The 16068-nt window shown below is 37.4% G+C and overlaps 1 protein-coding gene across 7 annotated transcripts in view; it reads right to left on the bottom strand.

The window, feature by feature from the left end:
- Nucleotides 1–16068, bottom strand: part of MGAT5 (alpha-1,6-mannosylglycoprotein 6-beta-N-acetylglucosaminyltransferase) — a 119447-nt gene that overhangs the window by 18891 nt on the left and 84488 nt on the right. For all 7 annotated transcript variants that reach the window (XM_035556091.2, XM_035556093.2, XM_035556094.2 and 4 more), the window contains exons 10-12: nt 14788–14921; nt 11166–11299; nt 3357–3506 (exon numbers count right to left, since the gene is read on the bottom strand). In XM_035556091.2, the coding sequence (XP_035411984.1) occupies nt 3357–3506; nt 11166–11299; nt 14788–14921 (418 nt within the window). The remainder of the gene's footprint in view (nt 1–3356; nt 3507–11165; nt 11300–14787; nt 14922–16068) is intronic.

The raw sequence follows: 16068 nt of genomic DNA, 5'->3' as shown, positions 1-16068 counted from the left end.
AGATCATTAGCATCAGGGTGGTTTTGGTTTTTTGCCTTCTGTGTGTATGTTTTAAAACCACTTCCCTGTCTGCAAGGTCTGCTACCCAGCCATACTGTAGGGCTGCATAAATCAAAACCAGGGTCTCACTTGCCCAAGTGAAATAAATAAAGCAGGTGTTGAAACCTTTCAGCAGAAGTACCTTGGTTTTCTTAAGAAAGGCTCCTCAGGAACCTTTTCCGCCTTTGCAGTGAACTGAATCCCTGTTAGGAAATCTCAGGCTCTGGAGCTGGCCAGCAAGCACCACATTGGCCGAGGCGCCAGTTGTCCGATTACAATGTTGGCATTCTCTTCATGGTGTAGTAGCTCAATGGAAACTTCCCTGACATGACATCCAACTTGACAAGTGCTTTACAACCACTCCCATGAAAAAGCAGATTTAAAAAAAATCTGTATTCTTTCGAACCAATGACTTTCAGTTGACACTAAGCAATTTATCCACGAAATTTACAGCAACAGATTGGACCATTATTAAAATGAGTACTTGAAGAAATAGTCTCCCATTTACGGGCAAAAGAATAAAATGAGGAATGGATGTTGCAACTGTATAGGCCTGAATAGCTCAACATTTAAGAGAAATATTTCATATTCCAGAGACTGAGTGCTATACTTCCATAAACAGGAGTGTTTATCTTTTCTTCTCCCCTTTTTAATTTTAGTGTACTTCATTTAATTTATTCTGTTGGGCTGGCGGGTTTATCATCACTTTTGTATGCCTCCTTACTGAACTACTTTATATATTTTCTTCCGAACAACAGAAAGAGAAGGGCAACAAAGACTACTGTTAACTACCTTAATATATTTTCCTCAAGAATATAAAATGCTTTCTGAAAAAGTCGATCCTTTTGAGATTGAAACTCCTTTAGAATAGATTCACTAGTTAAACGTCTATGCAACTGTTTTTGTGAAGTGTGTGAAAGTAGAAAGTATATTACATCCTAAAAGGCAATATAAAAAAAAGTAAAAGTTCATTTTCCTATTTAAGCTTATCCAACATTGCTGCAGGAATTTTCCCAAACTGCCTCAACAGGGTACTGGTCCCGCTTTTATGAATCACCATTCAGAAAATGTAAAATTCATTTAATAGAAGAATCTGGATTCCCTCAAAAATTCACAGTGACTGGAAGCAGAAAGTTGCATCTGAAACTTTCTCTAAAGGAGGAGCGTTCTTCAATTCAGTACTGGTTCTTCCAAGACAGCCTGGTCCAACTCCTCCAGCTGCCCACTTGGCTGGAAGTCAGCTAAGTTGGCAGGAAGGCTGCCAGCTTGCCTACCCTATTTTCCTCTGACGTGATGAATGGCTTTCCACCTTCTCATCAGGAACTGTTGGCATCTCCACTTTTTGTCACGCACTGCACAGCTGAGCTAGCCATGATGAATCTCAAACAGCCCCCTCCTGCTTGAAAAGCATACTTATTCTGAAATACATTGCTTTGTAACATACTCTAGAAGAAAACGGCAGCTGCATGTTTTTGAGAATAACTGTGTCCTGTACCAACTACTTTAGGGACCAAATTTGGGGATTGCAAAGCTCCGATCAAGAATCATGACTGTTACCTATTGGTATTTTGCTGTCTAAGGGCAAAATGAGGCAGTGGAAAGTAAGTTGACAGGTGCAACTTCCTTGAGCTGGGTGACTTGTTTAAAAGAAAAAGAACAGTAATTTTTCAAAGAATTTTCCTCAATGTTAGGAGAAAAAAAAAATCCAACAACACAACAATTGTACAGAAAATCATTAAAATGCCTGCAGGGCTCTGAAAACACTACAGCTTGGATCCACACTTCTCACAGAAATATAGTTTGTGAAGAATAAGGAACTTACTGAGCACAGGAGTACTTCACTGTCACAAGCTAGTATCTTCCATTCAGTCTTGCAATTACTAGTCAAACCATGGAGTAAAGCTAGTCTCATCACTTCCTGTCATAAAACCCTGTGTGAACTGCAAAGCATGCATTAACTTCGATTTGTCCTAAATTGTCTTTATGTTGCATCCTAGTGTACTCAAATATAACTAGTATTATGAACTGTTCTTTGTAAATTTGGACTTCAGCAACTAAATAAGAAGCTCATTAGCTTATTTAACTATTTTGGTGAATAGAGTGCAGTTTTTTCCAGAAAGAAGTCATTGTTTGTACTTGGGGTTATTACTATGTCAATATTCTACCCACGTTAGTACTATGATTAACACAGTGATTTCAGACTCCATGAAGGTGAAAGCTGTGTAATCTCAGTATTATCTATGATGAAAGTAAATGTTGACTTTTTAATCTGCAACATTATGTGTATCTGTATGCATCAAGTACATACACCCAGTGGTTGCCTTTAAAAAGTCATAATTTGCCAACAGCTGTCATGCAGAGATGTCAAATTACCATCATTTTCCCAAATATTTCAAAAAGGAGATCTCTACAGTTGTGTGGGAAGACTGGAGAAGTACTTGCTTTTTCTTTTGTTATTTAATAGATTCTTTCAGTAAAAGTGCACAGCAAGAAACCATCAGCAACGGAGTGTAAGTTCCATATATTTTTGCTAATTTTAAACACGACCCATTTATTTCAGCAACTGAAAGTTAAACATTCTACTTAAAGGTAGTCTACTAAAGCATTTTAACGTTGTAAAGTGTTCCACAAAGATTATGGGAATGGCACTGAAAATCCAACAAAGCATTCTGATTTCCTGGACAAAAAATTATTTATTTAAATGTATACACTGTCCTTTATCTTGAGCTCCCTTGACTACAGGGCCACAGGCAAAGCATACCACAAAAAGCACACACTTTTTTTTCTCTCTTTCTGTCTCTGCACAACTGGAACAGAGGAAGACAGAGGAAGGAACTGAATCAAGTATGAAGCGCTTGCCTTTTTTCTTTTCTGCCCTAGAGAGTAGGATTAGTCTAGGTTAAAGTCATTGGTAGGGCAGAGCAACCATTTCTATTGCATGTCTTTTGGATAATGCTTAACTTTCACATTACAGATCTAAAACTATACTCTCAGCTGATAATCTTGAGCTGAATACCACATTTAGGAAAATGAAAAATGCGTTTATCCATGTTTTTCAAGCTGGTTGGTTAAGCATCTCTCTTAGACTGTAGGTTGTGGTCCCAATTTTCTAGGAACAGCTGTCAATCCACAAAACATGGACATGATGAAAAATGTATTCTTAGCATACAGAAGACAGTTAAATCTCCTTTTTATTGGTCATTTATTTTTCCAGTACTTTAAAATTAGGAGCGCAATCGTAGGAGGTGAGATGCATGTATTTCAGATACTGTCTATCTTTAGCTATTTTTGCCATTTCTCCTTCTTTACAAACTTACCTTGGTTTCCCTCAGCAGAAACTGCAAATCCCGCCCACTGAGTATACCGTGGTTTTTTACGTAGCCGGGAATATACATTGTGCTTGTCCCATGAACAGTTCCATGGACTTCCATATAGGTGTGAATGACGTCCAGATAAGCCTTTTTATCCTGCAACAGCAACAATAAAATATTTTACACATTTCAAGCATAAGTCTTCAGTCAGAGCTGGTTTTGTCTCTTGGACCACAGAAGCTAGAAAGGGAAGAAGCTTCTTATTCTTGTATTTTTTTTTACATGATTCCTTACATGATGGTTCTTATATTTTTTTTTTTTACATGGGTCCTACAATATCTGATATTTCATACATCATTAATTTTCTTTGTTACTAGTTTGGAGGAAAACTGCAGCTTTTTTGTTTCATAGTATATGTATAAATAAATATGAAGGTCCCATTAATTTCCAACTGGACCAAAAATAGGTCACCACATAGCCGCATCCTTAGCACTGCCTAAACAATACTCGTCCTAAAAGGAGGAAAAAAAGAGAAATATCAAATTGTCATTCTGCTTTAGTCACAGATGCAACAAAATTCATTATTGTTCATCATCTTTGTGAAGAAAAGGGTGAATTTCACCTGGTAAGCTGCACTCTTGCCAAGTGAAAACACGTTCTTATCTAAGTACATGGGATCTGAATCACAAGATACCTCCAAATATCCCAATTACCTAAAGTTTTAAAAGCATTTTGGAAAAGACCCAGAGTAACGGTTCTATATTGTTGCAATAATCAAAACAAAAAACCCACAAGAAAACAGTACACCACCCTAGTTTGCAAACAAGAATTACTTTAATTTTCAATGCCATATGTTTTTGAGTTTTAAGGACTACTACCATTCCAAAAGCAATTAGCTAAAGACTGTATTTACAGCCAGTATGCAGCACAGATCAGAGACTTTCCCTCAATATTTGCACATAGTCTTAGTAATAACTCTGAAATCAGGCAACAAGTTTCTGTACTTCTTGGCAGCAAGGGAGCGTTTAAGAACTCTACTTCAAATCACTATTTTTGTCATGTAAATTCTGTACACTGTTCTTCTACAGATGCATGTGAAAGCTGGCCAACAATTTGACTGAAGTTCATTCAGAGGGCAAGTACACTGGGAAAACCCTGTCTTTTCAAATCATGGAGGAACAATAAGGCATCAGGCCTAAAAGAATGAACATCATGGCTTCCTGAAACTTCCTTACCAAATGAACTGGTGATATACATTCAAATACACAGGTTATTCAATGTCACAAAACGACTGGCTTCTAGCTGTACCTTCCTCTGCTGGCATTCTGTTTGTGAAGAAATAAACTGCCTGCCTCATTACTGAACTGCTCTGGTCTGGTGGCTATGCCAAGATCACACCATTCAATGTCCCAGGCTAAGTATTATATAAAATAGCCAACAAATGGAGACAAATGTGCTTTCTTGTTTGACACAGTTGCTCTTATTGTTAATTAACACAAACTATTAAAAAAAAAAAGTTTACTTTTATTTCACTTCTACTTCAAGTTTGAATTACTCTGAAAGAGATGTTTCTCCCTTTATTTGTAAAATAAAGTAACAAAGTTAGAAACTGTAGAGAAGCTCATGTATTTTGTTAAGAGAAAATCCATTTTGGAACTTTGCAAATATTTAGGAGAAATATAAATGGTGTAGCCTCCTCTTCTTCCGAGGACGAAGCACCAGCCTGTTGTCAGAGGCAGAACTAAATCCTGCCTGTCTAGAGCTTACTACAAACAAAGCCTGCGAGTTTGGCTTCAGTGTTCTGAATGCAAAGAAAAAGCCATGAAGCACAGGCATTAATGACAACACGACCTTCCTGCGCACTGCATGAACAGTCAGAACAGTGACGCACTTGCTGCACATCTTATCTCATGTCACACGAACTGGTAACATGAATGCACTCTAAGTAATTCAAGAAAAATAAGAGAAGCAAACAACTGGAACAAACAAAACCAGAATTATCTAAAATTACACTTATTTCAATGAATGCTATGACAAAATTTGTAAACCTCTGTTATGTAATATTTAGTTGTTCTAAAATAAAATACTTGCCATTAAAATTATTTAGTCTTTACAATATAATGATTGTAAAGTTCCTGAGGAACTGCACTTTTGGCTCCAAGGTTGTTGAAGGTTCTCCTTTTTGAACAGAGACAACTTCTGGCCCAGGGAGTCCATGAAGCACTTGTCTTGGGTTGCTGTGCAATGTGTTTGAGTTTGCATTCTTTCTTACACATCAAGACTTGGCTATTTCTGGAGTCAGAATACCAAACTAGATAAATCTTTAATCTCAACTGGCCATGCTGCCATTTTATTATCTTACCCATTATCTCATTTTCAAAGATGAACATAACATGGACTGATGCAATTATTACATTTTCATGTCTCCTGCTCGTATATGCCGCCAATATAAATCCAGTGGGATTCTGAGAAGCATCTGTGACATTCATCACTTAAATTCTGCTGAAAACATTCTTTGATACACATAATGGACCTTGAGTGTATCCCAAAATATTTCCCAAATCATCTATAACAAAGTGAATCTTCCTACTGTATTTATGTACTGTCCTCTATATAAATACCAGCACCTGCTTGTTACAAAACAGGCAATATAGCAAAAGAAAGAAAAGCAGTATAGGATGAAATGAATAGGTTTCTACGCTGTATTTTACAGTAGCACTTCTGGGGGACAAAGGTATGGTTTAAGTGAGCAAAACATTCTAATTCCATGTTTTTAATATTTAGAAAGTGAGAGAGCATAAATATGGCATTTATAGATACAAGGGCTATAAGTAAATAAATCAAGGAATGCGATTTGCAAACAAACAAAATACCAACATTCCTTCTGCTGTTAATCCATTTCCTGAGTTTGCTTGCTTGAGTGCGGATTCAAGTGTTCTTTTATCTTAAAGAATAAAAATAAACTGCAGATTTTTACTTTTCCAAAGGTAATTTAAAGAGAACAGATCATGGGCTGCTGGCTAGTAATGCAAAATCAGCATTCTCTGCAGTTTGGGTCAGATTGCATTATTCACTGTACATCTGGTGTCTGCAGTACAAATCTAGACCTACAGCATGAAAGATAATCACATCACAAAAGAGGCAATTATTTCTCCTCAGAACCAAAATGTAAGAGTAGCGGTGACTAAGAGTCATACAAGCCTTTTCTGAAACAAGTTTTTAGCAGCTAAAATAAACTTGCCATTCAGGAAAGACATTTTTGTTGATCACTGAGTGCAGAACTGTTATTACTGTACATCAATTATTTCCATCTACTTTTAAAAGCATCATAAAGCCCTTCTCATCAAAGAAATCAAATGACAACTGTCTGATAAGTCTTTCCCTAAGACAATGTTGACAGCAAGACATAGCAATTTCAGTCCTGAAGGGCTGAAATTTTAAGTTTGTTGATGAAAATGTAAGAACTATTAATGTGACAAAAAAATCATAGTAGAAATACAATGCATGAAGAACTGAACTCCTTTCACTTTCTTGACGTGGTAGATAGAGGGCATGAAGTTTTACTATGACTTTGTCAGTCTGGGGTTATCACAGATTATTATTATTCTTTACAATTTTAGACCACTTGGGTAACCTCACAGAACATGGTAAATTCCACAAGGAATGAAACTAGCCATCACATATGCAGAGCTACAGGCTCATTACGTTACACAAGATCTTGATTCAGAGTCCCAAAGTGGATTAAGAGGCCAAAAGTTGAAGCTGCAAAACGCATGTAAAACAGCTCGTATAACCTTTCCACACCTTCAAACACTGAAAAAAATCGGAACGCAATGCTTTTATAAAATTTGACAAATGCAATTCAGGTAAGAAAGAACTACTGGGACAGGTCTTTACATATTTCCTAAGTGCATACTGTTGCGTCTAGAGGTCCAAACATTTGGGTGCTTATTCGCCCAAGTGTCAATCCCAAGATAAGCCAAAATCCAGTGATTATGCAGTATGTAACTGAGACTGATACAAGCGTAAGACGCATGAATCATGAATCTTGACTCTTCTTTCTAGGATTGAAGGCAGAAGTATTGGAATAGCATGACGGGAAGTTGCAGAAAGAAGAACAAAGAGACTTAGACCTAAAAAGGAGCTAAGGCAACATGAAAGGCTTCAAACATGCCCTTTGAATTGAATTGAAATGTTCTGTAAATCACATTCTCATAATGGAGAGAATTAGAGGTTTCACTCACATTTTATTCCTTCTTTTACACTTAGGAAGAGAGAGGTCTCTCTTTACTCCATAGTGTTGCCGGGTCCACACAAAACCCCTAACTGTTGATTACAAACATTCAAAATTTGTAAGTGTTGCACTTGATAACTTACCTCTAAGAATAATATTTAGAAATGTAGTGAAATTCTTTACAGCCATCTATTTGTAATCCTCAATCCACTTAAAACTGATTTATTTGTCAGAAGAAAGCAAACAAGAAGACATTTCTTACAGTCTCTGCAGCATGCATCCTTCTTGACGTCCAGCAAGACATATCCAGACTTCCCCACTGCAACACGGGACTAACGCCACTGGTCTCAGGCCATGGGCTCATGTATTTCTCTGTATCCAGCAGAGCTGACAGAACAGATCATGGTATTCTTTCCCTTCACCACTCATCATGTTCATATCAGAGTTTAACCCCATTGAATGAGGTGGCAAGTCAGACCGTTGTCTGTAAGCAATCCCTAATTCTCTTTAGCTACAATAACCTGGTTAGTTCACCAGTTTAAGCAGGTGGTCTGAGCTAGCCTCTCCAGCTCTGTCTAGTCATGCAGCAGTGATGGGTGTATGGGGATTTCTAGCAAATATGAAGTGACAAATAATTTGGGATCTTTCTTCTACACGCTTAGCTAGATGCAGAGAAGGACCCTTGTCCACGGCTATAGGAAACCACGATGGCAGTTAGCTATTCTAGTCCCACTCCCAGGGAAGAAAAAAGAAAAGAATTCACTCTGAACTGACAATGTGATGTCCTCAGTTCCATTTCAACTTTTCAACAATTTTTGGTTTAAAATTTAACAAGTTATCTGCAACCGATATTCTGAAAAAGCACTTTAGTCTGGGAATCAGAGCACCCTCCCCTTCACGCCGTGCTTCTCCAATGACTGACCAGAACCAGCAGTGACGTGTGTTCAGTGGAAACTATACTTTTTGTTAATTGGCCATGTTCAATATAAAGAAAGGTAGCAGGACAAATAGATTAGCCTGGTTCAGTATATGCCATGATGGCAGATGAAAAGAACATTGCACAGGGAAAATGAAGAAAACATGAGATAAATTACAGATACAAGATTAGTTCAGGCCTTTTGGTGATGACGAGAACCGGATTTTCTCTCTCCATGTAAGACATCCCATATTGTCACCAATTCAAAGCCTATCTGTGGTGACTGCACTTCACGTACTGGTGCATATAGGCATGACTGCTGTTACAGTCTGCAAGTTACAGTTAAGATGTGCTTCATGTAACAAGCACTCAGTAAGCATTTTAATACAGCCAAATATTAAGTTATACCTCTTTGGAAGAAACAAGACAGGCATTACTTACAGAAATGGAGCACTGACTTGGAAAAAGCAATTCTAAAGTAAGAGATACAAGGGTTTTGGCTGAGAAGTCATCTAAACATGAGTTCCCAATGGTGAAAAGAGTATGCGCATAATAATGCATGTAGTATTTCTTTCTGACTTCAAGGCTCTTATGGCCCACACACCCTTTGCCAATACTCACATTTCAAGAGGAATGTGAACAATCTTGAAAAGGTTCAGCGAAAAGGGACATGCGAGAACACTTACGAATTAGAAAGCACAAAGTTCTCAGTGGCTCAGCACATACAGGCTTTTCAGAAGATGACTATGGGTTGCTTTAACCTCAACCTATGTATTTCTACAGGGAAACAGAACAAACATCAGTCCAGTAGACAAAGTCTATACCTGCTATTAAAACTGGAAATTAGTTTGGAAATCTGTACTAGAAATAATGCATAGTCTTGAGGGAGAAGGCAATTAAGGAATTTACTAGAGGAAGTAGTGGGGTTTCCACTGTGTGCTATTTAAAAATCAAGATTGGATGTTCTTTTCCAAAAAAGTCCTATTCTTGTCTTAATCAGCTCATGAATATCCTCTGTGTCACACCAAATCTCAGACTACACAATCACAAGTCTTCCCTCTGGGCATGTAATCTATTAATACATATTTCTGAATTAATGCAGGCTGAATAAACTGAAGAAGATATATACATCTGTGGGAAAAAAACAAATGCTGGTGACTATGCCAATACCTTGTTCCTTAAATCCAACCAGTACTCAACAGGTTGTTGTACTGATAGGCAGTACAAATCAGGTCAGGAAGTATAGATGATTATTACATGCAACTGTTCCTGAGAGACTGATAATGAGATCAGGAACTAAAAGTACATGAGCCTCAGCTAGAAGAGACATGAATTAAAGGAACCCAGCTCTGCACCAGCATTCTGCAGGCAGAAGAACAGAGGGCAAATGGGGACAAACCAAGCCATTCTATTCCATGAGCTCAAAAAGTGTAACTGCCACAGTATTTAGTACGATGCTAAGCAAAATTTCCTTTTAAGACACAGATTACATAGCTTAGGGCAGTAAGATCAAATTTAAACCTGAGAGATTGAAATTGAACAAGCATAACTAATGTACATATTTTTCTCAGCAGAGGAGCCAAGAAGCATTCAGCTCTACCTTTTCCCTAGCACAAAACCTGTTAACATTCTCCCATTTCCCTTGTTTTTGCTGTCTCACAGATGGACCACTTGTAGCTATGTTTTCAAGAACATATTCTGTATAGTCACAGTTACCAGACAATATTGTTCCTATGGGTCAGAAAACTGTAAGATTGACATTCTTATGCCAAGGAAGAGAAAAGGAAGGAAAACGTGAGAAACAGATGCTCTCACACTGTTGTATCATTTGGTCCTATGCATGACACAGCACGTACTGATGAGTGCCATTTTCAATTGACAAGAAGCTTAAAATATAAGATCTTAAGGCATACAGGGGATATGGACACAGAGGTGAGTCAAAAGAAATACTGTTATTAATGAGTAATCCTTTTTCTTTGAAAGCTGCATAAAATTTACACTCCCAGGTATGTGAGCCTAGAAAAAAAGAGCTCCAGAAAAGGACAGTGGACAAAAAGCAGAGGGCACTGTGAGCTTAACAGTCAAACATATGATACTTGGTGAAAATATGACCAAACCTCAGCGCTGTTATTCTGGAGCTCTCCTCTGCAGATGGAAGAGATATTGCAGCAATTGCAGTATTAAAGAAACACAAATCTGATATTATTACAAGGAGATAAAATGAGATTTCACACTTCTACGGTTTTCAGTGCAACACAGCTTCTAGCGCAAAATACAGCACATTTTTGTTTGTAGATATATGAAAATAAATCATTGAAAGACATTTGTTTATGAAAACGATTAAAGTCTACAAAGCCTCTGACACCTTCAATTTCACATTACTTGTAATAGCTTCTGCATTTTCTAAAATTATTGTGATATCAAGACTATAAAAAAATTATTATACTGGGAAAGTGTGCATAAATAACAAATGATCCATCTCAGTCTAGATTGATACAATCGTGTTCATCAGAAAGACTTCAAATTGTTCAACTGAATTCTTTGATTGTTTTCAGAAAAAAGAACTTAACAGATTTACAGAAAAGGAATATTTAAGTTTAGAATTATGCATTGTTATATTGATCAAAATAAATTTGCTCAAGCATATCAGGTATGGAAAACTCACCTTCCAGAAATTATCCACTTTGCCATAAACGAGAGACTGATTTTGCCTTTTGATGTCGTTAATGTGTTTGATGTCACTGGAATTCAGATGCTGCTCTACCACAAATCCAAGGAAGCTGTTATCTGGAGTGTGAGCTGTAAGAAATGGAGAATATTCAAAAAACTTTAAAGCATTAATTAACATTACAAAAGCGTAAGTATTGACAAAAAAAAGTAGGTATAAGGAACATAATATACAACACATCACTTCTTTATGTTCACACACATACATTTGCTTACTTTATTATTGAGAAGAGTTCTTATTAATTTTAAGTCCTGCTGCATATGCTTACTGAAGTAAGCAGTTATTTTCTGGCTCATTTCCTGCAATGAAACTCTGCAGCTGGACCTAGGCCAATGATAACGATTCTTTGTGTGTTCAGCTTTACTTTACTATTAGAGATAAGAGAACCAGAAGGAATCGAGCTTGACAATCCCAGAGACGCAACACCAACAATTTGAAAGAACACTGGATTTATGCTGGTTAACAAAGCTGTATGTTTCTCAATGTGATAAATTTTAGTGAATTTCCTGGGCTCACCTCTTATACTGGGAGAGCTAACACTCCATCCAGCTTGCTGCCTATTACGTATCTGTATTAAGTATTAGCCTACAAAGTCACACCACGCAAATCAGAATAGAAATTTCACTGCCTAATTCACTACATATATCTATGTTTAAATATTGAAAAGTGACAACTGAAATGATCAAAACTGTTGTGTTAATTGCAAAGGATATGAAATTTGGTCTTAATTTTCTATATTAGTTTTAGCCTCTGTTGGTCTTTCTTCAGCACTGACATCCAGCAATACTAGGCGCTGCTCTCCTCCTTTAAAGGCACAGAGCTGTAGGCTCATTACAGCTAAGTTATTGCTTTTGTTTGCTTGTTTGGTGAAAAGGTATTTAATTGCATGGATGGACTACAATATTCACGGCTTCAGGTAAAAATTCATCCCTATTGTATAAAAAATACTGCAATATGTAGGGGGTTTGGACCTTACCTAAAAAGTGGCACAGCCCCACATGTCTACACAAAACTGCACTGCAATGAAAACCTGGATCTTCTCTGTAAGTCTCACCTTTTAAATTCTGTTCGTTCAAGTTGACAACTTGTTAGTAAGTGTGTTTTGCAAAGAAAAGGGGGAAAAATGCGGAAAAAAGGAGGAAAAGAGGGAGGAAAAAAAGACCCCCCCCAGACACATGACATACAATGCTAAACCCATAGTCAGAGTTCTACAAAATAATTCTATTGCCATTATGAGGCTTTACTTTTGATTCCTCAAACCCAGCAAATAGGAAAACACAACAGAACAGAAACCATACGCAGTACACGGTTCCCTTTGTTGTTATATTTAATCTTTCAAGTGACAATTATTCTTCTTTCACAAAAAAATGTCTCAGCAACAGTTAGGCACTCACTTAAACCCAAGGACTTTTTAACATTTAGCATAGTGAATGGCATGTTGCAAATATTCCTGAAAAGGGGCATTTTTCTATCCTTTCATATTTTTGGATAAGAGACTGCATTCAAAGGAGAGGCAAGGCAGTACACACTTGAAAAATAAACCTTTGTTGAAGTTTTAGAACTGGTGGAATTCAGTGCCTTAAATATCATTGACAGGAAGCACTCAGATGGATTTTTAAACAAGATCATGCAGTTTTTAAAAGTACCAATGCTGCTATTTTGCATAAAAGAATTTAAAAAGAACATAAAAAGGGAAAAAAACTCATGCTTCTGGAAAGCTCAAGCATTTGGTAATATGCCACAGGTTTGAATATGGCTTTCTTTTTGCTCAGTAATAATTTTCTGCCCTTATAATCAGAGTTCTCAAAACATAATAGAGTCTGGGGATCTTGGGAAGGTGTCCAGGGTTCCAATCTGGTGTAAAAATTTTTCTGATTCATAACAGGCACTTTCAATCATAACCCAATAAAGATGCTGCTCTCTCTGCAGCAGAGGACAAAATACAAAAATAAACTTCAGATATCCAAACATGCTGATGCTTCAGCACCTAGTACAAAAAGAAACAAAATCCTCAAACAATCTATAGCACTGTAATCACTCATGCCTCAGAACGAGTTTGCTTGCAATCTCTTTAGCACTTTCCCTGCAAAAGCAAAACAGCAGTCGTTTCCAGTATTAAAACCCAGAAATGGTTACCTACTGAAATACCAATACAGTAACACTCTTCCAAAAATGTATTATGAAGTGACGTGCTCCAAACAATAGAATGCAACATTAGTCTGTACTGCCATAGATAACAGAGATCTTCCCTATAGGGAAGATTTACTTTTTTCTGCATTTCTTGGAGTGGGATCGAGGAGTAAACACAGCTGTACCACAAGTATTCATGCAACTACTTTCCTCAAGTGTACCGTCACCCTTGGTGCTATCTTGAGCAGGATCTCACAATCAAATTTCCTAATAGCTGTTTTACTTAAATACAGCACAATTGAGCCTTTGGCTCGTTTTCCATGTATGACAAACCAAAAAATGTTAGCAAGTCATGTGGACAGGGAACAAGCTCTGCTCGCTGAAGTCCAGGCACTAACTCTGCAGCCACTCCCAAGTCCCATTTCCCCACCACGCCTTCGGTTGCTTGCTTCTACATAACTGGGAATGGAAAAAACTTGCACGGCAAATGTTAACAGACAAAATATGCCTCTTCAAAGATTTTTACAAGGCAACCAAATTCAAAAGCGTGTCAGCTAGACAGCAGTATGCATACTTCTGCTGTGAAGAGCGGGAAAGTTTGAAAGACATGACTATAAAGTCTGATTAGAACAAAAAGCGTACATCCCTGGTCTTGGCCTCAGATAAGAACCATCACCAAACTCCAGAGGTCAGGCTGGTCACTGCCCAGAACTTCCTTATGGACTTGAGCTGAGAAGCTCCTGCAAGTAACAGCATACACTTTCCTCTTTCCTAAGCCTCGCATACCCTCAAGCTAGCTGGCAGCGGCGAATCTTTTTGTGCTTTTCAGAGATAACAAACTTGAAATATTACAACATGCAAAAGAATGATCCTTTGATTCTAGAACTGAGTTCCATAAAGTCAAAGACTAGCGCTAGAATAGGTCACTGTAATTATTTAATATGATAAAATTTATAGAGAATTCCTTTTTCTGGGGTGATGGTGGGGAATATTTAAAGATTCCTCAAAGATTTATAACAATACTGACATCTACTACTTGTTTTTCAATAGCTTTGTACTCTGCTGGGAGAAAAGTGAGAATCAGTTCATCTCAGGATAAATGCTCACAACATAACAATAAGTTCTGTGAAAATCTTGAGAAATCCATTCCAAAAACTGAGACAAAAATTTTTTTGTAGGAAATGCCAGCCACCACTTTCCACAGGTACACTAAGAAAAAGGTTCCCTATCATTACTTACATTGCTATTGTGCTTTTTTTCCTGTGTATGACAGTATGGTAGAGTATTTGCATACTCTACACTTAGGATTCTGCCCTTTTACATGCATTTTATTAAGCCATGAACTTGTTTTAAATAATACAAAAATTCTTCTCAATAACAGCATTCTTTTTTAAAACCCCAACTTCTTTATAAACCCAGGCATACTTACGGAACATCGTATAGAACTGCTGGGGATTAAGGTTCCACTTTCCCCATGGTGTCTTGTGGCCTTTAGACTGGGCATAATGGGCATGGTTAAACTCTGGTTCAGTTCCAAAGGAATCCAGAACTCTTAGCATACACCTAAAAGAAAAAAAATAAAGACTTACTGCAGGTACACAAGCATATGTATATATAAGCATGTGTACATAGTTATAATTAAGATGTGCTTTGTTTGTATTTGCAACTGTGAATGATTTATAAACTGAAGGTACATTTCAATTTCAAAGGCATTACAATCAGCAAGTTGAAGGACATTTCACACATTCAAATAGAAACCCTGGAGCTTGGTTTTGGTTTCCTTGTTCTCAGAAAATGAATTCATGCTTCAACATCCAAGTACAGCTTATGGGAACACTACTGCGGTCACCTACATTCCTGGGGCTCTGAAGTAGGATTTAGGCAGAAGAAGAGAGGATTCTTCATCTATTTCCTAATGTTCTTACCCACTACTACAAAACCAGTGCAACAGCCAAAGGCTACATACCACGATCAGAGCAGAATAGTATTTTGTCTTTAGACAACTCTATTTAGTCTCCAGATTCCGACTTTTGGGTCAGTTAGACCTACTGGAGAAGCACTGAAGACAGTTTAATTTGCAGACTTGCAGTCAGACAGGCCGTTTGTTTGTAAAACTTTTTGTTAGAGACATTTGAAAAAATAATACAAAAGTCAAATGTCTGCAACAACTGCTCTGCAACTAAGAGAAACCTTGGCATTGGATTACAAAGAGTCTGGAGAAGAGATTCACACGGTTCTTTATTGAAAAGTCCTATTAACTCCTTGAAAAAATAAAAACTACTTAAATTATGAGTTGTATTATTTTAAAAAAGAATCCACAGCACATAAAAGGCTGAAAAAAAACACCCTCAATATAAGATGGGGCATATTCTGGCATACAGGATCAAGGATTTGTGTTTCCAAAATGCAGCCTTGTAAAATTTTGATATGGCTTGGACAGGAACTTTATTTGTAGTGGTCACACTGACCGTTAGCTCTACTGCAAATGAATTGTGTTACAAGGCTCTACAGCTGCTGACCCTTCTGTTCTTCAGCCCTCCACAAAAAAAATCTGAGGAAAAGATTGATATAGGCCGTGCAGGGCCATGTGCCACATTAGGTTGTGATGTAAAGACGTGAAGAACTCTTATCATGGCCCACTTTGTCACTAAGAAAGAAACACAACCTCACAGGTGGCACAGAACAGAGGTAGCTGGTGAAAGTTACTATT

This window comes from Cygnus atratus, chromosome 6 (genome assembly GCF_013377495.2).
Source record: "Cygnus atratus isolate AKBS03 ecotype Queensland, Australia chromosome 6, CAtr_DNAZoo_HiC_assembly, whole genome shotgun sequence".
Taxonomy (NCBI): Eukaryota; Metazoa; Chordata; class Aves; order Anseriformes; family Anatidae; genus Cygnus; species Cygnus atratus.
This window is presented reverse-complemented; position numbering and strand designations above follow the sequence as displayed.